Source organism: Symphalangus syndactylus, chromosome 10 (assembly GCF_028878055.3).
Source record: "Symphalangus syndactylus isolate Jambi chromosome 10, NHGRI_mSymSyn1-v2.1_pri, whole genome shotgun sequence".
Taxonomy (NCBI): domain Eukaryota; kingdom Metazoa; phylum Chordata; class Mammalia; order Primates; family Hylobatidae; genus Symphalangus; species Symphalangus syndactylus.
Window position 1 is genome coordinate 122,218,409 of NC_072432.2, and position 21,224 is coordinate 122,239,632.

The 21,224-nt window shown below is 39.9% G+C and overlaps 1 protein-coding gene across 7 annotated transcripts in view; it reads right to left on the reverse strand.

The window, feature by feature from the left end:
• KIF13B (kinesin family member 13B) overlaps positions 1-21,224 on the reverse strand; it is a 210,455-nt gene that overhangs the window by 186,303 nt on the left and 2,928 nt on the right. For all 7 annotated transcript variants that reach the window (XR_010113936.1, XM_055295848.2, XM_055295847.2 and 4 more), the window contains exon 2: positions 6,109-6,202. Coding sequence is in view for 6 of the 7 variants with exons in the window: in XM_055295848.2 (XP_055151823.2) it covers positions 6,109-6,202 (94 nt within the window). In the remaining variant the exon portion in view is untranslated. The remainder of the gene's footprint in view (positions 1-6,108; positions 6,203-21,224) is intronic.

Below are 21,224 nucleotides of genomic sequence, written 5' to 3' on the forward strand. Positions count from 1 at the left end.
GCCCAAACCTCAACATTACACAATATACCCTTGTTTTTTTTGTTTGTTTGCTTGTTTTGTTTCGAGACTGAGTCTTACTCTATCGCCCAAGTTGGAGTGCAGTGGCACGATCTTGGCTCACTGCAACCTCCGCCTTCCAGGTTCAAGCAATTCTTGTGCCTCAGCCTCTCGAGTAGCTGGCATTACAGGTGCCCACCACCATGCCCGGCTAATTTTTGTATTTTTAGTAGAGACGGGGTTTCACCATGTGGGCCAGGCTGGTTTCGAACTCCTGACCTCAAGTGATCTGCCCGCCTTGGCCTTCCAAACTGCTGGGATTACAGGCATGAGCCACCACGCCTGGCCACAATATACCCTTGTAACAAACCTGTATGTGCACCCCTGGAATCTAAAAGAAAAAAAAAAAAGAAACACAAAAGAGGAAAAAAAAAAAAAAAAGAAAGAACAGGACATTTGATAAAATACCAAGTTTGAACTTTCTCCCCCAAGCTAAGTGGGTGACATTATTTTTAGCTCCTTTTAACATTTTTTTTCGGTCTTTAAAAATCATGCATTATATTTTATAAGAATAGTGAAACTTTTTCGAGTCACCCATCTGGCCTTTCACTAGAAAAAGGCATTCATGTACACATAATACTGGGCAAACAACTTACAAATATGCTTTAAAAAAGCAGTAGTCATTGTGCGCTTCATCACCACGCACCCGCAGCAGGGAGAAAAAAAAAAAAAAAAAGCCTCTTTCACGTAAGAATGTCCTCCATAAAGTGAAAATGTAAAGAAATACAAGAGAAAGAAGATGATCAAATTCAAGAAAGTGGTTAACTGTGGTGGAGAGGGAAAGAGTTCCTATGTGAACAGAAGGCAGTTCACATAGGTTTAAATTGCATTGGAAAGGATTTGTTAAACTGATAGGTACATAAAAGTGTTTCACTCTTTATAACTTTTTGTATATTATATTTTTTAATTTTGCTCAAATTTTTCAAAACCTTGTTTTAAAATAAGTAGGTACTGCTCAATAGAGAAGTATGCCAGAATCTAGTTTACCAGAACCCGGGGTTCTAAATCAGTAGCTAAGGGCTGAATCTGGCCAGGAGTGTTTGGCTTGGACAGCACTATGTTTGGTTTTGCTTTTTCATTGTAATCCGAATGCCTTGAGGCAGGATATGCACTCTTTAATTAGCTAGAGTTACCTCCATTTTCTTTACAGTAAATGAGAGTTTTTAAAAACTCGAACTCTCACACATTGCTGGTGGGAATGTAAAATGATGCAGCAGCTTTGGAAACCAGTTGGGCAATTCCTCAAAATGTTCAGAATACAGTTATCACAAGACCCAGAAGCGTTCCATAACTAGAAATGAATCTAAGAGAAATGAAAACGCACATCCACACAAAGACTTGTACACAAGCCAAAAGAGTAGAAACAATCCAAACGTCCATCGACTGATGAATGGATAAACAAAATGTGATAGAACAGACTATTATTTCATCATAAAAAGGAATGAAGCATTGATAAGTGCTACGAAGTAGATAAACCTCAAGAACCTGATGCTAAGAAGCCAATCACAGAAGACCACGTCATGTATGATTTCATTTATAGGAAATGTCCAGAACAGGCAAATCTCACATCTACAGAGACAGAAAGCAGATTAGTTAACATGGTGATAAAAATGACGTACCAGCAGATAGTGTGCAGGTTGCACAACTCAGTAAGTGTAATAAAAACCACTGAATGATTCACTTTAAAGGGGCGGATTGTATTGTATTACTATGATATCTCAATAAATCTTTTAAAAAATAAGCCAGGGACATCTATTTGGTTCTTAGAAGCTTATAAACTGGATTAAACCCCTCAGATCGTGGTCTGAGAACTCTTGGGAGGTTCCCCAGAGCTTTTCAGAGAGTCTGGAGGTTGGGATTATTTTCATAACAATACTGAGGCATCTGCCTTCCTCACTGTGCTGACATTTGTGCTGGTGGCACGAACATGATGGAGGGGAAACTGCTGGTGCCCTGGGCACGAAGACACCACAGCGAAGCAGCAGTCACTGTGCGCTTCAAAAAAAAAAAAAAAAAAAAAAAAAAGCCTTTTCCACATAAGAATGTCCTCCCTAAAGCAGAAAGAATGATTATTCATTTTATTCAGTCTCAGCCCTTGAGTACACAGCTATTTAATATTATTGCAGTGAAATGCGAAGATTGAGACAAAACATATTTTTAAAAAAAAGATATGAGACAAAAAAGAAAAAAGTATGTTCGAGCTGTGGGTTAAACTAGTTACTAGGTTAAACTTTCCACTTGAAACTGACAGTTCCTATGGGAAAATGCACTCCATTTTCCAAACTCATCTATGCCTCAACTTTTATAACACAAAAGATTCATACTGTGGAGGCTCCCACTCTCCATGAGAAAATGTACCTTAATCCCTTTTAAGGCAACGTTTTAAGTATACCAATTAACTTTTTAGCCAGAGTTAGCAAGAAAGGCCTGTTAGGTGGGTAGAGGAGAGAAAGAGGCAAAAATAGAAGATAAAACTTAGCTTAAGAAGCTATTTTTATCGTGCCACCACACTCCAGCCTGGGTGACAGAGGGAGACCCTGTCTCAAAAACAAACAACATGGCACATGTATACACATGTAACTAACCTGCATGTTGTGCACATGTACCCTAAAACTTAAAGTATAATTTAAAACAACAACAACAAAAAACCCCAAACAAAAAAGAAACTACTTTCCCTACCATGGTGACAGGCATTAATGTTTTATTACAATCTCACCATGGCTTCCAAACAACAACAACAAAAATTTATTATAGGATAAAAGTTTAATAAGTTTTAAGATATAATTCAAATAAAATAAGGCCTAAAGATTTAGTCATTTAAAGGGAAGCAATTTAGAAATATATTGCTGACGAAGATTTGGAAAATCCCAAGAACTCATCTAGAAAATTAATTGAGGGGAAGAAGATAATTCCAAAAAGATATTAATTGTTCTAGTAGTATAAGAAGTACAGCTCTGCATGAGCAAATAAGTGATAAAATGTATCCATGTGTATCCAGGATTATACACAGAAGAACTAGACTGATCTGGTGGATTCAAGTATTTCAGTCATGAGAGTGCTCTGAGCAGTGGTGTGGAATAGGAAGAGTCTGTCATTTATCTTTTCCATATTTGACAAAAACGTCCTTTCGTTCTTATCCTATGTTCACAGCAATGTTTTGACCTTGTTTTCCAATTAGTTGATACCAAGAAGGAGAAGAGTGGATTGCTGAGATTAATATTTTATTCACTGTAAACATAAAATCAGAGGTCCTGCCTGTCTCCTTAAGAGATGGCGTGTTAGGGCCGGGCACGGTGGCTCACGCCTGTAATCCCAGCACTTTGGGAGGCCAAGGTGGGCAGATCACGAGGTCAGGAGATCGAGGCCATCCTGGCTAACACGGTGAAACCCCGTCTCTACTAAAAATACAAAAAAAAAAAAAAAAAAAAAAAATTAGCCTGGCGTGGTGGCGGGCGCCTATATTCCCAGCTACTTGGGAGGCTGAGGCAGGAGAATGGCGTGAACCCGGATGGCGGGGCTTGCAGTGAGCCGAGATCGCGCCACTGCACTCCAGCCTGGGTGACAGAGTGAGACTCCCGTCTCAAAAAAAAAAAAAAAAAAAAAAAAAAAGAGATGGCATGTTAGTCCCCAAATGTTAGTCCCCAAGGCTCCACTCAACATTAAGCACAATGAGTAAAATAAAGTTTCTGACCTTGCAAAGCTGAAATTTCTCTAGAACTAGGTAATTTCTTGGTAGACGTCTATACTCAAGTATTGAATTGAATACATTTTGGCTTAAAAATGTAGTAACTGGTCGGGTGTGGTGGCTCACGCCTGTAATCTCAGCATTTTGGGAGGCTAAGGCAGGCGGATCACTTGAGGTAAGGAGTTCGAGACCAGCCTGGCCAACATGGTGACACCCCTTCTCTCCTAAAAATACAAAAATTAGCTGGGTGTGATGGTGGATGCCTGTAATCCCAGCTACTCAGGAGGCTGAGTCAGGAGAATTGGTTGAACCTGGTGGGGCGGAGGTTGCAGTGAGCCAAGATTGCCACCATTTCACTTCAGCCTGGGCAACACAGCAAGACCCAGTCTCAAAAAAAAAACAAAAAAAGTAATAACTGGCCCAGTGTGGTGGCTCACACCTGTAATCCCAGCACTTTGGGAGGCCGACGCAGGCAGATCACTTGAGGTCAGGAGTTCGAGACCAGGCTGGCCAACATGGCAAAACTCTTTCTCTACTAAAATACAAAAATTAGCCTGGTGTGGTGGCGGGCGCCTATAGTCCCAGCTACTTGGGAGGCTGAGGCAGGAGAATGGCGTGAACCCGGGTGGCAGAGCTTGCAGTGAGCCGAGATCACACCACTGCACTTCAGCCTGGGCAACAGAGTGAGACTCTGCCTCAAAAAAAAAAAGAAAAGAAAAAAAAGAAAAACTACTTCTCCTGATGTAGTCTCTTGCCATGCTAGCAACGTTCTGTTCCTTATCTGGGTGCCACTTATAAGGAATGTGTTCATTATGAAAATTCATCAAGCTATACATTTTGCTGTATGTGTCTCTACATTAATAACAATAAACCTGCCCATGTACAGAACACTTTGCAAGATCTTTTAAAAATCACTAATTTATTTGATCTTTGTGGGAAAAAACCTTTGTGAGACACATAAGACAGGTTCAAAAAAATTAAAAATAACTCACTATGATAACACAATGAAGGATTCTATTTCAGATTTTCTCCAAATCCAGGGATCTTTTTTTTTTTTTTTTTTGAGACAGAGTCTCGCTCTGTCACCCAGGCTAGAGTGCAGTGGCGTGATCTTGGCACACTGCAACCTCTGCCTCCCAGGTTCACGCCATTCTCCTGCCTCAGCATCCCGAGTAGCTGGGACTACAGGTGGCTGCCACCACGCCCGGCTAATTTTTTGTATTTTTAGTAGAGACAGGGTCTCACCGTGTTAGCCAAGATGGTCTCGATCTCCTGACCTCGTGATCCGCCCGCCTCGGCCTCCCAAAGTGCTGGGATTACAGGCATGAGCCACTGCACCCGGCCCAGTGCTCTTTTCAACTCAACTCAAAAGAACATCTGCAAAGTGCCAAATACAGCACTGTTTCTAGAAGGATTTATGAATCCTACTTTGCACAAAGCCTCATGCCAAACGTCTTTCACCTGTCCTCTCCACTTTCAGGGCCAGTACAAAAACATCTCTGATACAGCTGATCTCCAGAAAAGGTCAGCCTATCCCCACTCTCAATCCCCATTCTCTACATTGCCAATCAACAACTTTTCCTAATCCGCCTTGATCCTCAATCATAATACTCAAAAACTGTCAAAAACAAAATCTTACTGACAAAAATACAGGCCAAACTTCCTCATCTGCTTTCCAGGTCTTCTGTAATCTGATCCCAGCTTATTTACTGTCCTCCATTTACTAAGAAAACCCAAAATAATCTTTTCCTGCCCCAAATTCATGTTGTTCCCTTTCCTTTTGTTCATACTACCATCCACATCTAGAAATGATGCTCAAATATTCATCCTTAGCCCCCGAGTCTCTTTCCCCCAAAGACATTAAAATCCACTGTACAGCTGGAAGTTACAATCCAAAACAATCTATATATCATCAAATTAGGTAGGACAGATTATAACTGACAGGTGTTTACAGGAAAGAAATCAGTGAGGGCTGCAGGCATACCTTCATGAAGATAGCACTTGAAATGGGCTCTGACAGCATTTGAACTGGCAGAAGTAAAAGCCACTCAAGCTAAGGAACCGATTTACATCCTAGCTAATCCTGCACCTCCTTCCAGAAGCCTTCTTCAATTGCTTCTCAATGTAACACTCACTCTCTTCTCTGTGCTTCTAATACAATTACTACCTCTAATACTCATTCAGGCACACTGTCATCCCATGTTATAGACTTCACCCCTTCAACTTGAGTACAGGCTCACAGAAGATGGCAATATGTCTCTACAGGGTAGGAATTCGATATTTATTCAATGCAACTTAATTCAGCAGCCACAGTTGCTTCCAGTTACTTAAACATCCATCGAACATAGCACTGTTTCTTAACTCACCGGGCATCCCCTTTGGAAAGATTCGTATTTACAGGATTAAGAATAACCTTGTTTGCATCGACATCCACCACACATTTGGTATGCAAGTCAATCTCTGTGGATAAAAAACAAGAAAAACAGTCATTTTAAAAAGTAATTTATTTCAGAAAAGGCAAAATTCAGTAAAGACAAAAATTCAATACTCTTTCATAATGCAAACACTCAATGAAGTAGGAATAAAAAAAACTTCCTCCACTTCATAAGGAGCACCAACAAAATCCCACAGCTAACATCACACTTAATGGTGAAGGACTGGGCAGCTTCCCACCCTACTTCGGGAATGAGACAAGGGTGTCTGCTATCCAATTTCTACTCACCACTGTACTAGAAATTCTAGTTAGGGCAGTTAGGCAAGAAAAATAAACAATGGGCATCCAGATTGGAAAGGAAGAAGTAAATCCTAAGACAGAGAAAATCCTAAGGAATCCGCTAAAAATCTGAGAATAAATGAGAATAAACAAGTTACGCAGAATACAAGAATATATAAATATCAGTTGTGTTTCTATATACCAGCAATGAAAAATCTGAAAGTGAAATTAAGAAAACAATTTCATTTATAATCGCATCAAAAATATCAAAATACTTAGGAATAAATGTAAAAGAAATGCAAGACTTGTACACTGAAAATTCCAAAACACTGTTGAAAGAAATTAAAGACTTGTGAGGGATATCCCAATTACTCTGATTTGATCATTACACATTGTATACATGTATCAAAATATCACATGGCCGGGTGCGGTGGCTCACGTCTGTAATCCCAGCACTTTGGGAGGCTGAGGCGGGTGGATCACTTGAGGTCAGGAGTTCCAGACCAGCCTGGCCAACATGAAACCCTGTCTTTACTAAAAATACAAAAATCAGCCGGGCATGGTGGTGGACACCTGTAATGCCAACTACTAGGGAGGCTGAGGCAGGAGAATCACTGGAACCCAGGAGGCAGAGGTTGCAGTGAGCTGAGATCGTGCCACTGCACTCCAGCCTGGGAGACAAAAGCAAAACTCTGTCTCAGGGGAAAAGAAAAAAAGAAAGAAAAACATCACATATACCCCAAAAATATGTACAACTGTGATATATCAGTTTAAAAAAAATCCTTTTTAAAGAAATTAAAGACTCAAACGGGAAGACACTGCATATTCATTAATTGAAAGACAATACTGTTAAGATGACAATATTCCCCAATTGATCTACAAGATTCAAGGCAATCCTATTAAAATCTCAACTAGCTTTTTTACAAAAACCAACAAGGTCTGACAATCCATACAAAAATGCAAAAAATTCAGAATAGACAAAACAATCTTGAAAAAGAAAAAGAGAGCACTCACCCTCCAATTTCAAAACTTACTAAAAAGCCACAGTAATCAAGACAGTGTGGTACTTACATAAGGAAAGACATATATAAGTCGATGGAACAGAATTGAGTCCCCAGAAATATATACTGTCACATTTATGGTCAATTGATTTTGACAACAGCGCCAAGACAACCCAGTGGAGAAAGAATAGTCTTTTCAACAAATGGTGAGACACTGGATATCCACAGGCAAACGAATGAAGTTGGATCCCTACCTCACATCACATTCAAAACTCCAAACAGATCAAAGGGTTAAATGTAAAAACTAAAACTATCAAGTTCTTAGAAGACTACATAAGTGTATATCCACATGGCTTTGGGTTAGGAAATGAACACCCAAAACACAGACAACAACAACAAGATAAACTGGACCTCATCAAAATTAAAAACTCTGGGGCTGGGCATGGTGGCTCATGCCCGTAATCCCAGAACTTTGGAAGGCTGAGATGGGAGGATCATTTAAGGCCAGGAGTTCAAGACCAGCCTGGGCAACATAGTGAGACCCCCACGTCTAAAAAAACAACAAAAAATTAGCCAGGCATGGTGGTACATACCTATAGTTCCAACTACTGGGGAGGCTGAGGTGGGAGGATCCTTTGAGCCCAGGAGTTCAGGGTTACAGTGAGCTATGACTGTGCCCTGCACTACAGCCTGGGCAAAACAGATCCTGTCTCTTAAAAACAAAAAATTTTTTTAATTAGAAATTTGTGTGCTTCAAAGGACACCATCGACAGTGAAAAAGGGAATCAAAAAAGTATTTGCAAATAATGTATCTAATAAGGAACTTGCATCACAGTATATAAAGAACCCTTACAACTCAATAATAAAAAGACAAATAGGCCAAGTGCAATGGCTCACGCCTGTAATCCCAACACTTTGAGAGGCCAAGTTGGGAGGACTGCTTGAGCACAGGCATTTGAGACCAGCCTGGGCAACACAGAGACTCTGTCTCTACAAAAATAAAGTTTTTCAAAATAGCCAGGCATGGTAGTGGGAGCCTCTGGTCCCAGCTACTCAGAAGGCTGAGATAGGAGGATGGCTTGAGGCAGGGAGATCAAGGCTGCAGTGAGCTGTGATGGCAATATTGCACTCCAGCCTAGGTGTCAGAGTAAGACCCTGTCTCAAAAAAAAAAAAAAAAAGACAATCAAATTTTTAAATAGGCAAAGGATCTGAATATACGTCTCTCCAAAACACATACAAAAATGGCCAATAAGCACCAGAAAAGATGTTCCATATCATTCAACATTGGAATGCAAATCAAAACCACAATGAAATACCACCTCGCACCCACTGGGATAACTATAATCAAAAAGACAGATCATCACAAGGGTTGGCAAGGGTGTGGAGTAATTAGAGCCCTCATACATTACTGGTGAGAAGGTAAAATGGTGCAGTCACTTCAGATAATAGTCCAGCAGCTCCTCAAAAAGTTAAACAGCGTTACCATCTGACCCAGCAATTCCACTCCTAGATACATACCCATGAGAACACAAAACTTGTACACGAATGTTCACAGTACCATTATTTGGATACTCATAACAGCCAAAAAGTGGACACAACCCAAATGTCCGTCAACTGACCAATGGGTAAATGTGGTATATCCCTAGCACAGAACACTACTGAGCAATAAAAAGGAATGAAGAACTGTATCAGTCCATTTTCACACTGTGATAAAGACATACCTGAGACTGAGCAATTTACAAAAGAAAGATGTTTAATGGACTCACAGTTTCACGTGACTGGGGAGGCCTCACAATCACAGCAGAAGGTGAAAGGCACATCTCACATGGCGGCAGAGAAGAGAAGGAGAGCCAAGTGAATAGGGTTTCCCCTTATAAAACCAGCAGATCTCGTGAGACTTATTCACTACCGCAAGAACAGTATGGAAGAAACTGACCCCATGATTCAATTGTCTCCCACTGGTCCCTCCCATAACACAAGGGAATTATGGCAGCTACAATTCGAGATGGGATTTGGGTGGAGACACAGCCAAACTATATCAAGAACTGATACAAGCTACACTGTGTATGAAGCTAACACTAAGTGAAAAAAGCCAGTCATCAAAAACCATACATTGTATGATTCCACTTACTTGAAATATCCAGAATAGGAAAATCTATAGAGACAAAATAAATTAGTGCTGTCTAGGGCCAAGGAGTGACTGCTAACAGGTACAGTTTTCTTTCGGCACTGATGAAAATGTTCTAAAACTGATTGTGCTGATGGCTGTACAACTGTGAGCAAACTAAAAACACTGAATTTGTTGAATTGTATGGGGCATGAATGATGTCTCAATACAGCTGTTCTAAAAAAGTAAAGACCATGGCTTGTTTATGCTCTCATATTTTTATATTCTTATATTTTTCTGACTCAAAGTATGAAACTGTTTCTGTTTCCCTTATCTCCGCTACTAAAAGATAAGCTCTGCCGGGCACAGTGGCTCATGCCTGTAATCCCAGCACTTTGGGAGGCCAAGAGGGGTGGATCACTTGAGATCAGGAGTTTGAGACCAGCCTGGCCAACATGGTGAAACCTCGTCTCTACAAAATATACAAAAAAATTAGCTAGGCGTGGTGGCATGTGCCTGTAGTCCCAGCTACTCGAGAGGCTGAGGCACAAGAATCACTTGAACCCAGGGGGCGGAGGTTGCAGTGAGCCAAGATCACGCCACTGCACTCCAGCCTGGGCAACAGAGCAAGACTCCGTCCTTAAATTAAAAAAAAAAAAGATAAGCTCTAAGGAAAGGAACAATACCATGTCAGAGTTATTCTGTACTTCCTAAAGAACCTTGGCCAAATGACAATGTCATATTCATTATAACTTAAGAGTGTTTCCAGTCTCAAGAAAGGTAATTGTTTTTTTCACTTTAACCCACATAATTAAGCGAAATGCAAAAAAGCAAAACAAAACAAAAACTTCCTTCCCTGTGCTGGCCAAAACTTAACTTTTCTCACATCGGTTATTTTACATTTATTCTCAAATACGTATTCAAAAAGTACTAAGTAGTTAGTGGTCTCTCTTTTAGCCAACACATTTTTCAAGCAAAGAGCAAAGAGAATCAAAAGGAAAACTTGAGAGCTATGTTTTACCTAAATGTGGAACACTAACCCAAAAAAGGCAAATCTGTTCTACCGTGGTCAACTAGCATTAAAGTCTATTTCTAATGTTTTGTGTTTAAATCTGCTCTAGACTATCACAGAAATGCTGCAAGAAAGTCTCAGCCACACTGCAACAATTTTTCAAACATGCAATTTTACCTCTTCATTTCCTCAGGCCCAGAGGTCCATGAGAGTTTCTTAAAACCACTGCTTAATGGAATCTGACCATATTGTATCAGCTGGCTCCTTACAGTCAAATCTATATCATACACAAGCACATTATCAACTCTCCGGAAATCTACTGTGACTCACCACCCACCACAAAGTTGGTCATTAGTTTCTTGCAAGAACATTTGGTCTGCACAGAAGAATTGCAAGTGCAGTTCTCATACAGAATACACCTAGAATGCAGGCCTGAAAAAAATGGGTGGTTCATCAAATATTTCCCCCACAATAGTGCAGTTCCTTCATTTCAAATTATCTTCAATTAAGAATGGAGCCAAATACTGTCCTTCAGTATTCATGTTTCTCTCCTATGCTCTTAACAGCTTCTCCCTCTGCCACCGCCTACACCATGCATGTCATCAGATAAAACCAATAACTTGGAAGAATTAAATGATACGATTAAGGGACCAATCCCTAGAAAATCCGAAATAATACCAAAAAATCACCTAATAACTAATACATCTAACCTAAACTCATTTTGTCCTAGAGATTGGCAACTTACAAATGTCCCTCGCATCTAACACCCATCAAAGATGGCCTTTAATATGTAAACAACCATCTTCACTATTTCAATCTTTTTTGTCAAATAAAATTCCCACCCCAACCCTGTCGATTGAAGGATAATAAGAAAAGGCTTTTCAAAGGACTGTTGAGAATATGTATACGGGCAGAACATCTAGGACACATGCCCAAGCAAATAAAGGCAGTGAGATCTGAAGCAAGCTTAAGGGTCAGATACATAAAAAGCGTTTTAAAATGAAACACATTTTGATATAAAATGCTATAGCTAGTGTGCCATCAAATGTTACTAGTTGAATTAAATTGTGTTGCTACAAGATTTTAAATATGACACACTCGCCACTGAAAACTTCTTGCTGTATATAGCACTTTGAAAGCAAAGCAGTGGCGTAGACAACATGGTTAAACCCCATCTCTAAAAAAATATAAAAATTAGCCAGGCGTGGAGGTGGGCGCCTGTAATCCCAGCTACTTGGGAGGCGGAGGTGGGAGAATCACTTGAACCCGGGAGGCAGAGGCTGCAGTGAGCCGAGATCACGCCTCTGCACTCCAGCCTGGGCAACAGGGGGAGACCCTGTCTGGAAGAAAAAAAAAAAAAAGGCAAAACAATGATTAAATAGCAGTTACAAATTTAAGCCTTAAATTTATCCTGGAAAAACAAACAAAAAACACCTACCAAAAATCCAAAAGATCAACACCTTTCTCTTGGCTTAAAATACTCAATTAAAAAGAGCCTAGCTGCTATGCACTGCCTTTGTAAAAACAGCACCAAAGTGTACCCGTGTTCATAGCAGTAGCTAAAATGCAGAAGCAACCCAAGCACCCACTGACAAATGAATGGATAAACAAAATGTATATACATACACTGGAAAAGTATTCAGCCTTAAAAAGGAAGGAAATTCTGACGCACCATATCATGAACCTTGAAGATATCATCCTAAGTGAAATAAGCAAGTCACAAAAGGACTGTGATACCACTTATATGAGGTACCTAGGGTAGTCAAATTCATAGAGACACAATGTAGAATGGGGGTTATGAGGGGTTGGGGGAAAATGAGAAAGAGGAGTTGTTACTTAATGGAAATGGAGTTTCAGTTTTGCAGGATGAAAAACATTCTGTGAATAGGTGGTGGTGATGGTGATACAATGTGAAATGTACTCAATGCTACTGAACTGTGCACTTCAAAGGCTAAAATGGTAAATATTATATTGTATTTCACAGTTTAAAATATGGCACTCAATACTATTGTAAGTAACACATGGACAACAGTTTATTCATAGTGAAGCCTAAAATAACAAGATAATTTAATTAGTACTATGTATAAGAAGCAATTAAAAACCAGAGTGATCTTAAAGTAGTACTGTAAGTTTATTTCGTGAGTAATCAAGCTTTACAGTACTCAGAACCACAAATGCTTTGACATACCCATGAGCCAGGAAAGGAAAGAAAGGAAAAAAAAAAAAGGAAAAAGGGAAGGGGGATGGGAGAAGGGGGAAGCGGGAAGGAAGGGGAGGAAGGAAAAAAAAGGAAGAAATTAATTTATTCCACCAACATTAAAGATCCCGTATTATTTCCCAAACAAGATTCCTTTCCAGGGCAAATTCCCCACAATGAATATTAAAATATCAACAGTTGACAACTCAGTTTATTCAGCCAGCATATTAGTCACCTTGTAAAAGTGAACAATAATTTAAAACAAGTCTTTCTTCGATGTACACATCAGCTATGGCTCGCACCCAGTGACATCATAGTAAAATACAGGCAGGGCCTGGGAGACTCCCTTTACATAACTCATGTTCCATCTGGGGAAATGCATCATTCTCAGTTTGAACAAAACAATCTGCTTTTCTAATTCTAATTTTCTAATTCTCCAGAAAATTAATAATAATTTCCAAACCAAATCTACTACGCAGAAACATAGGTGTACCTCCCTTTACCTACCAGTCATGTTCCTAAATATCTAACTATAATTTACTCTTAAATTCATTTGGGTTCATTTTTTTAAAGGTAGATAATAAGCTATTTGTAAGATTTACTTATTCAACTGCAAACTTTGCATGCCACATGTGATCCAAAGTGATCCTATTTTCAACCAATTAGTGTCACATACCCAATACTTTTCCATGTCTATGCATGTTCATAAATAAAATATTCATCAATGATATTTATGTAGGAAGGACTTGTTTTCCCAATTGGAATGTAATATTTAATGGCATAGCAGGAAACACTACTTATACTACTTTGTTCTATTTATAAGTTACTTGGGACCCCCTTTTTTATTGAGATCTGCTGACCCTGGGAGAAAAAAAATTATGTGATACCATATAAGTAAAAAACAAATTGGTCTTTGTTTTCTAAAAAGAGATATGTAAAATATCCTAATCACTACTTTTATATTGTTACTAGTGGAGATGAAAATGTATTAAATAAATAAAAGGTTAAAATACAACTGAGCTCTAACATGGCTAACATAAGAATGAGATGCCAGGTTAGGAGAGGAGATGTGATAGTGTGAAAATAATTAAAACAATCCCCCAGCTACTTGGGAGTCTGAAGCAGGGGGATCACTTGAGGCCAGGAGTTCAAGACTAGCCTGAGTAACACAGCAAGAACCTATCCCTAAAACAAACTTTAAAAAAATAATTAGCCAGGTGTAGTGGCATGCACCCGTAGCCCAGCTTCTCAGGAGGCTGAGATGGAAGGATCATTTGAGCACATGAGTTACAGGCTGTGATGAGCTATGATTGTGCCACTATACTCCAGCCTGGGCAACAGAGCAAGACCCCATATCTGAAAACAAAATAATCCTATGTGACCAAAAACATAAAATGCTCATACTCAAGAAACGAATCAGCTGGGTGCAGTGGCTCATGCCCGTAATCCTAGCACTTTTGGGAGGCTGAGGTGGGAAGACATCTTGAGCCCAGGAGGTCAAGGCCATAGTGAGCTATGATCACATCACTGCACTTCAGCCTGGGCAACAGAATGAGACTCCATCTCTAAACAAATAAACAGTTTATAAAAGAAACCAATCAACCTCAGAAGACTAAGAAACAGGTATTTAAAAAACTCATAAGGCACCTGGCCAACATGGTGAAACCCTGTCTCTACCAAAAATACAAAAATCAGCCAGGCAGGGTGGCAGGCACCTGTAATCCCAGCAACTTGGGAGGCTGAGGCGGGAGAATTGCTTGAATCCAGGAGGCAGAGGCTGCAGTGAGCCAAGATTACAACATTGCACTCCAGCCTGGGTGAGAAGAGTGAGACTGTCTCAAAAAAAAAAAAAAAAAAAAACCCGCATAAGGCAGAACTAGAATAGCCAAAACAATCTTGAAAAAGAAAAACAAAGTCAGAAGACTTGACTCCCAGTTTCGAAACTTACTACAAAGGTAAAGTAATCAAGACAGTGTGGTACTTACATAAGGAAAGACATATATAAATTGATGGAATGGAATTGGAAGTCCAGAAACATACTGTCACAGTTATGGTCAATTGATTTTGACAAGGGTACCAAGACAATCTAATGAAGAAAGAACAGTCTTTTCATCAAATGGTTCTAGAACAACTGGATATCCACATGCCAAAGAATGAAGTTGGATCCCTACCTCACACCACATTCAAAACTCCAACTGGATCAAAGATCTAAATGTAAGAGCTAAACCTATCAGACTCTTAGAAGAAAACAAATGAAAATCCACATGACATTAGATAATGGTTTCTCAGAAATCACAGCAAAATCACAAGCAACTAAAAATAAACTGGACTTCATCAAAATTTAAAACTTTCATGCATCAAAGGACACAAGGGAGTGAAAAGGAAACCCATAAAATCAAAATATTTGCAAATCATCTATTTGATAACAGAATGGTATACAGAATGTATGAAGAAGTCTTACAACTCAGTAATAAAAAGACATAGTTTTTGAAATAAGGGGAAGATGTGAATAGAGATCTCTCTCAAGCTATACAAACGGCCAATATGCACATGAAAAGATGCTCAACATTATCTACCAGAGAAAGGCAAATCTAAACCACAATCAGATACCACCTCATACCCACTAGGATAGCAATACTCATGGAGAGAGACAAGAACAAGTGTTGGTGAGGATGTGGAGAAAGTGGAACCTTCATGCATTTCTACGGGAATGTAAAATGGTTCGGATGCTTTGGAAAACAGTTCCTCAAAAGTTAGTTATTAAACCCAGAAATTCCACTCCTATATATATGCGTATCTGAGGAAAATGAAAACACATGTCTACACAAAAGCTTGTACATAAATGTTCAAAGCAGCATCATTCATAATAACCAAAAACTGGAAACAAGCCAAATGCCCATCAATTGATGAATGAATACAAAACACAGCATATCTGTGTAACAGAATGTTGCTCAGCTATAAAAAGAATGAAGTATTGATTCATGACAAAATATGGATGAGCCCTGAATACATTATACCAAGTGAAAGAAGCCAGATACAAAAGTCCACATAATATAGGATTCCATGTATTAAATGTCCAAAATAAGCAAATCCGTAGAGTCAGCAAGTAGATCAGTGGTTGCCAGGGGCTGGGAAGTGGGAAACAGAGAGTGACTGCTAACAGTTACAAGGTTCCTCTGTGGGGTGATGAAAATGTTCTGGAATTGTATACTAATGATGGCTGCACAAGTCTGTGAGTAAACTAAAACCCAGTGAATGGTATACTTTTGGGATGCGACTTGTATCTAAAACCAAGAAGAAAAAACTCGGAATGGATGACCCCACTACCCTCAACAGATAGAAAATACAGTTAGGGTCCTTCAACCACATTCCTACACATTCACTACTCAGAAGACCCCAGCTCACCCAATTCCTACTTTCAATAACCTCACATTCTTCCCCATCAAGAAAATTAAGCTTGAAATTCCAGGGCTTTCCCATTATATAATTATTCTCTTCCTCCCATATTTCAAAAACTTCTATCTATTGGCTCTATCTATACAAGGTTCAAATATCTCCAAAAAAATTTTTTTTAAAAAAAAAGGTACCTACCCCTCCAGGTACCACTCTGAACCCTCCCCTTCTACCTGGAGCTTCTCGGAGGAATGTTCTTGAGACTCGCTGCCTCCATACTGGCACGCCCACTCACTCCTCAGCCCACTGCCAATGCCCAACACTAATTAATTCATTTCAGTGAAATTATCCTGAAAATTAACACTGACCATCATAACGCCAAATCCACTGAACACAATTCTGTGTTAATCACGCAGCCATTCCTGTGACATGTGATTGCTGACCTTTCACTCTTTTGACATATTTTTCCTCCCTAGGCATCCACAACATTGCTTTCACCTGATTCTCCTGAGGTTGCTCTTCTTGGCCTCTGTGACTGCCTCTGTCACAGACACACCTGAGGTGCTCTATCTTCTACCTACAGTAATGACTCCCAAATCTACACCTATGTCTAGTCCCTTCATTTCAGACTCATATTCACAATGGCCGTCTGGATCCATCCACCTGGCTGCACTTCAGACACCTAAAACTCAATTGTGCTGAGTTGCTTCCAGGCACACACTGCATCTTATTCATAGTTGCAGGCACGGTACACAGCACATAAGCATTGACGACATACTGTTGACTGAGACTAGAACTCATCATTTCCCACACCTCCACCCTAAAACCTGCTTCTCCTGTGCTTCTGATTCAGTTAATGACACCAGCATTCACCTAGTCATCTAAAGCAGAGACTTTGCAGGGGATTCCCCAAGTTCAGTGATCCTCAGATGCCGACACAAACCCACTGTATGTGCAAACCCATCTGGATTCCTCCACATCACCCTGGTGGGACTTGTAGCCAAGGGGCCTGCTCATGCTGTCTTCTGTGCTGTTCTCAAATTCCACCCCCATTTCTTTAATTCATGATTGGCTGCCATCAGTGCCCTAGGTACATATATTCTTCCAATGAACTCACACGTGCATCTTATTATCAACAAGACTGGGAGCTCCTCCTTTGATGGAAGATCAAGACTTATGCTTCCAGCGTATCCTGCACATCTTTGAAAATGGTGTAATCTCAGGATTGCAAGATCCCCTTAAAGATAATCATGTCCAACATTGTAGTAAAAGCACAGATGGGTTTTGTAATTCTGGGAATGTTAATTAACCTCTCTGAGGTTCTGTTACATAGAAATGCTACAATTACTACTTTTTTTTTTTTTGGAGACAGTCTCGCTCTGTCGCCCAGGCTGGAGTGCAGTGGTGCAATTTCAGCTCACTGCAACCTCCGCCTTCCAGGTTGAAGCGATTCTCCCGCCTCAGCCTCCTGAGTAGCTGGGATTACAGGCACTCGCCACCACACCCAGTTAGTTTCTGTATTTTTAGTAAAGACAGGGTTTCACCATGTTGGCCAGTCTGGTCTCAAACTCCTGGCCTCAAGTGATCCACCCACCTCGGCCTCCCAACGTGCTGGGATTACGGGGTGAGCCACCACACCTGGCCTACAATTCCTTTTCAAAGTCTGGTTTGAAGAATAAAATAATGCATTAAAAAGCACTGAACTCCATTGCTCGCAAATATAAAGTTGTCAAAAAGCAGCTATTTTCTTTTTCTTCAAGCAACACTGTTGAAATGAATGACTAATGGATACCATTTTCTAAAGATATCTTTATCTCCTGAGAGAGAAAGCCCCATACAGTTAAGTCATGGACTTGCGTGGAGTGGACCAGTCAGTTTCATGCACTTCCTGGGTCACAAGGCACACTGCTCATCTTGGTCGAGTTTTTTTTTTTTTTTAAGAACATGCTCTGCCAAACACAAGGGGAACGTGATGAGCAAGCATAGAGATCAATACATCCATTTCCACTCAATCAGCACTTCAATCCATCTCCTTAATTAATAGTTTTGTCAGTGGTTTCTTCCATTTTCAGCACTTAAGAAGTGGAAAAGTCAGACAGTTAATTGTTTTATGGAGGTGAGAGGGTAAAAGCTAATGCCAATTAAACAACATTGTATTTTATATTATAAATGTATATTTCTTGAAAGGACGTCTGGCCAGCCAGAGCAACAAAGTGAGACCCTATCTCGACAAAAATTACTGAAATTAGACAGACATGGTTGTGCACACCTATGTACCAACTCCACAGCAGGCTGCAGCAGGAATATTGCTAGAGCCCAGGAGGTTGAGGATGCAGTGAGTGATGTTCATGCCACTGCACTCCAGCCTGGGCAACAGAGGGAGACCCTGTCTCAAAAAATAAAATAAAATAAATAAAAACAAAGAAACAAAAAAAAAAACAGGAGATTTGGGGAAAAGAATTTAAGAGTATACCTTCTTCTCAAAATGCCTCCTCTGGTCCTATGTGCATATATCCAAATTTCAGTCACTGAGTTGACAGTAGAAACAAAACAATGTTGTAATACATGTGTGTCTCATTCACCATTAGCATATCAAGCAGATGCTGACAAAACAAGTATCTTCTGCTTTAGCAAATACTGCCAGAAATTTCCATCCACGGTCCTCCTTGGCTCCACATCTGTCAGTGATCTGAGAAGACTGAAGAATCACCAATGACCCCAGGGGTCAAAGCCACCTTCTCCTGTCCCTTCATTTCTTAAGGGTCACCTCTGTCTTCACTGACTACCAGCATCTTCTAAGCTTCCTCGCACTTGCTGGGTTTTTCCTTTGCCTGTTGATTCACAGCTGCTTAATTTTGACCGACTTCCTTATGCTTCCCATTCACAAGGCTTCATTTTCAGCAAGGGCTTTTAAATCCTGCCCAGCTATGCCAGAAATCGGTCATCTACTGAAGCTTCCAATCTTGCTCTGGGATCTAGCAATCTTCCTCCATTGTGTTTGTGTCCAAGCCCCACACAAGGTCCCAAGAAGCAAAACAGAGTGCGTGGACCAGCCACCCTAGGTCCAGACTTCTGGCCTGGCTGCATTCAGGGCTTCCTGCAAGCCACCTGACTTTTCCCATCCCATCATTCTCTAGCTATCCTCACAGAATCTCCATTCTGGCAGGCAGATCTCATCTCTGCTGCCTAAACCTGCTTTACTCATTCTAGTCTCTGTGTCCTCACTCTCAGGCCATACTTCCTCCTCGAAGAATCCATGCCATCCCCTCCCCCGTGCTCACATCATAAGCTTCCTCCCTGGAAGTCCAACCAAAGTTCACCCTCCTCAGTGAAGTCTCAACTCCTCTTGATTCCCTTATTTCCCTGTCATTCACCTGGCACTTAGTAACTAGCAGCCTGCTACAGCTGTTTACACCTTTTAATCTAATCTTTTCACAGGCATTTTCTTTTCAAGCCCATGACAGTCATTTCCTCACAGGCATGAACCATAAAGCATGCTTTAAGAAACTGAATATGATGGTAATAGGCAACCCTAAGAAAACTTTCAGGAAGTAAAATCCCCCTAACAAGAACAATCAATTTCATTTTTTCATGTTTCTTTCTAGCTCTTGCCCATTCCTGTATACATTTTTACATAGTAATAATAATAGATTTGATCAGTTACACATACAGCTTTACATTCTTTTTCCACTAACAGAGAAAACGATCTTCCTTGTTAAATGGTTTTGACTGTCACCATTTTAATCGCAGTATAATAGTCCCTCCATTGAGCTACTAGATCATGATTACCAAGGCACTGACTCTACATTGGCTCTATTAGACATTACTACATAATTCTGTGTGTTTCACCACATCGAGTATTGGAAAATGCCAAGTAAACTAATTTGAAATATCTCCTGAAATAAATTTCTTGTCCATTCTCCCTAACACCTGAAATAATCTATTTCACTGTTTCTATCTTCATTTCTTTTGTTTCCTGGTTCTACCCCCTTACTCTAGGTAGGTAACAAAGGTATTCCAAACACCTTTTATAGATATTTACTTATTTTGGTAGTTGATCTTATACAGATTTAAACACAGGGAATGCCTTGAGGAAAGGCATTAAGATCTCATCCTATCTAATATAAGCCAGATACCTGGCAGGCACTCAGTCAATGTTTGCTTACCTATTAAATGTTTTTTAAGCCACCTAAAGTTAGAAAACATCAAATTCCTGGAAAGGAGAATGCTGCTGATCTAACTAATCCCACCAATTATAGCTACAGAACTTTCAGCTCTGGTAACGATTAGACGGGTTAATAATGTATGAATGGGTGTTCTGTGCGGCGCATGGAAGCACACAAGAATTATCTGTTTAGCTGTACAGTCTGAACAACGACATTGGAAAACAAACGATATCTGCAAATAGAACTTGATCTTGTGACAAAAATATACCCCTTTTTCTCTAGTTTAGCTTTGCATCTCAGATGAAAAAAGGCAAAATAAAGGTTGTAATATTAAAATTATGTAAAATTACATACACGTGAGCACAAACTGGCATGGAAACGAAAAGCTGTAGGATGAAGAAAGTATGTGAACTTTTTTCCTTTTGTTAGTGTAATGTTAAATGTATGACTAGAAAAATATTCCTGACAAATTAGCCATTACAACTCTTCCTGTTACTGAATTAGGGCCTAATGCTTAACCTTCAAATAACTAAGGTTCCCAAACCCACATACAGTTTAGCAAAAAGACTAAAACACTCTCACTTCGAGGATAACTGTTAAATAATAAATCAGCTAACTACCTTAAAACTCCAAACACCTAAGCACAACCACTGAATCACACAAGAACTTAATACACCAGAGTTTTCTGGAAATTTTCAGATTTTCCTCGAAAGACAGCTAATGTGATTCCAAATATCAGAGTCTACACAGTAAAACTACATCATCACAGTAACCCATTCTCATCCCCATCCTCATTTGTGGACAGTGATTTATAAGGCTGTTTCCTGCACTTTTATGTTAGATAGAAACTATTAGGACTCAAGTTTTACTCTTTGTCATAATTATACACTAT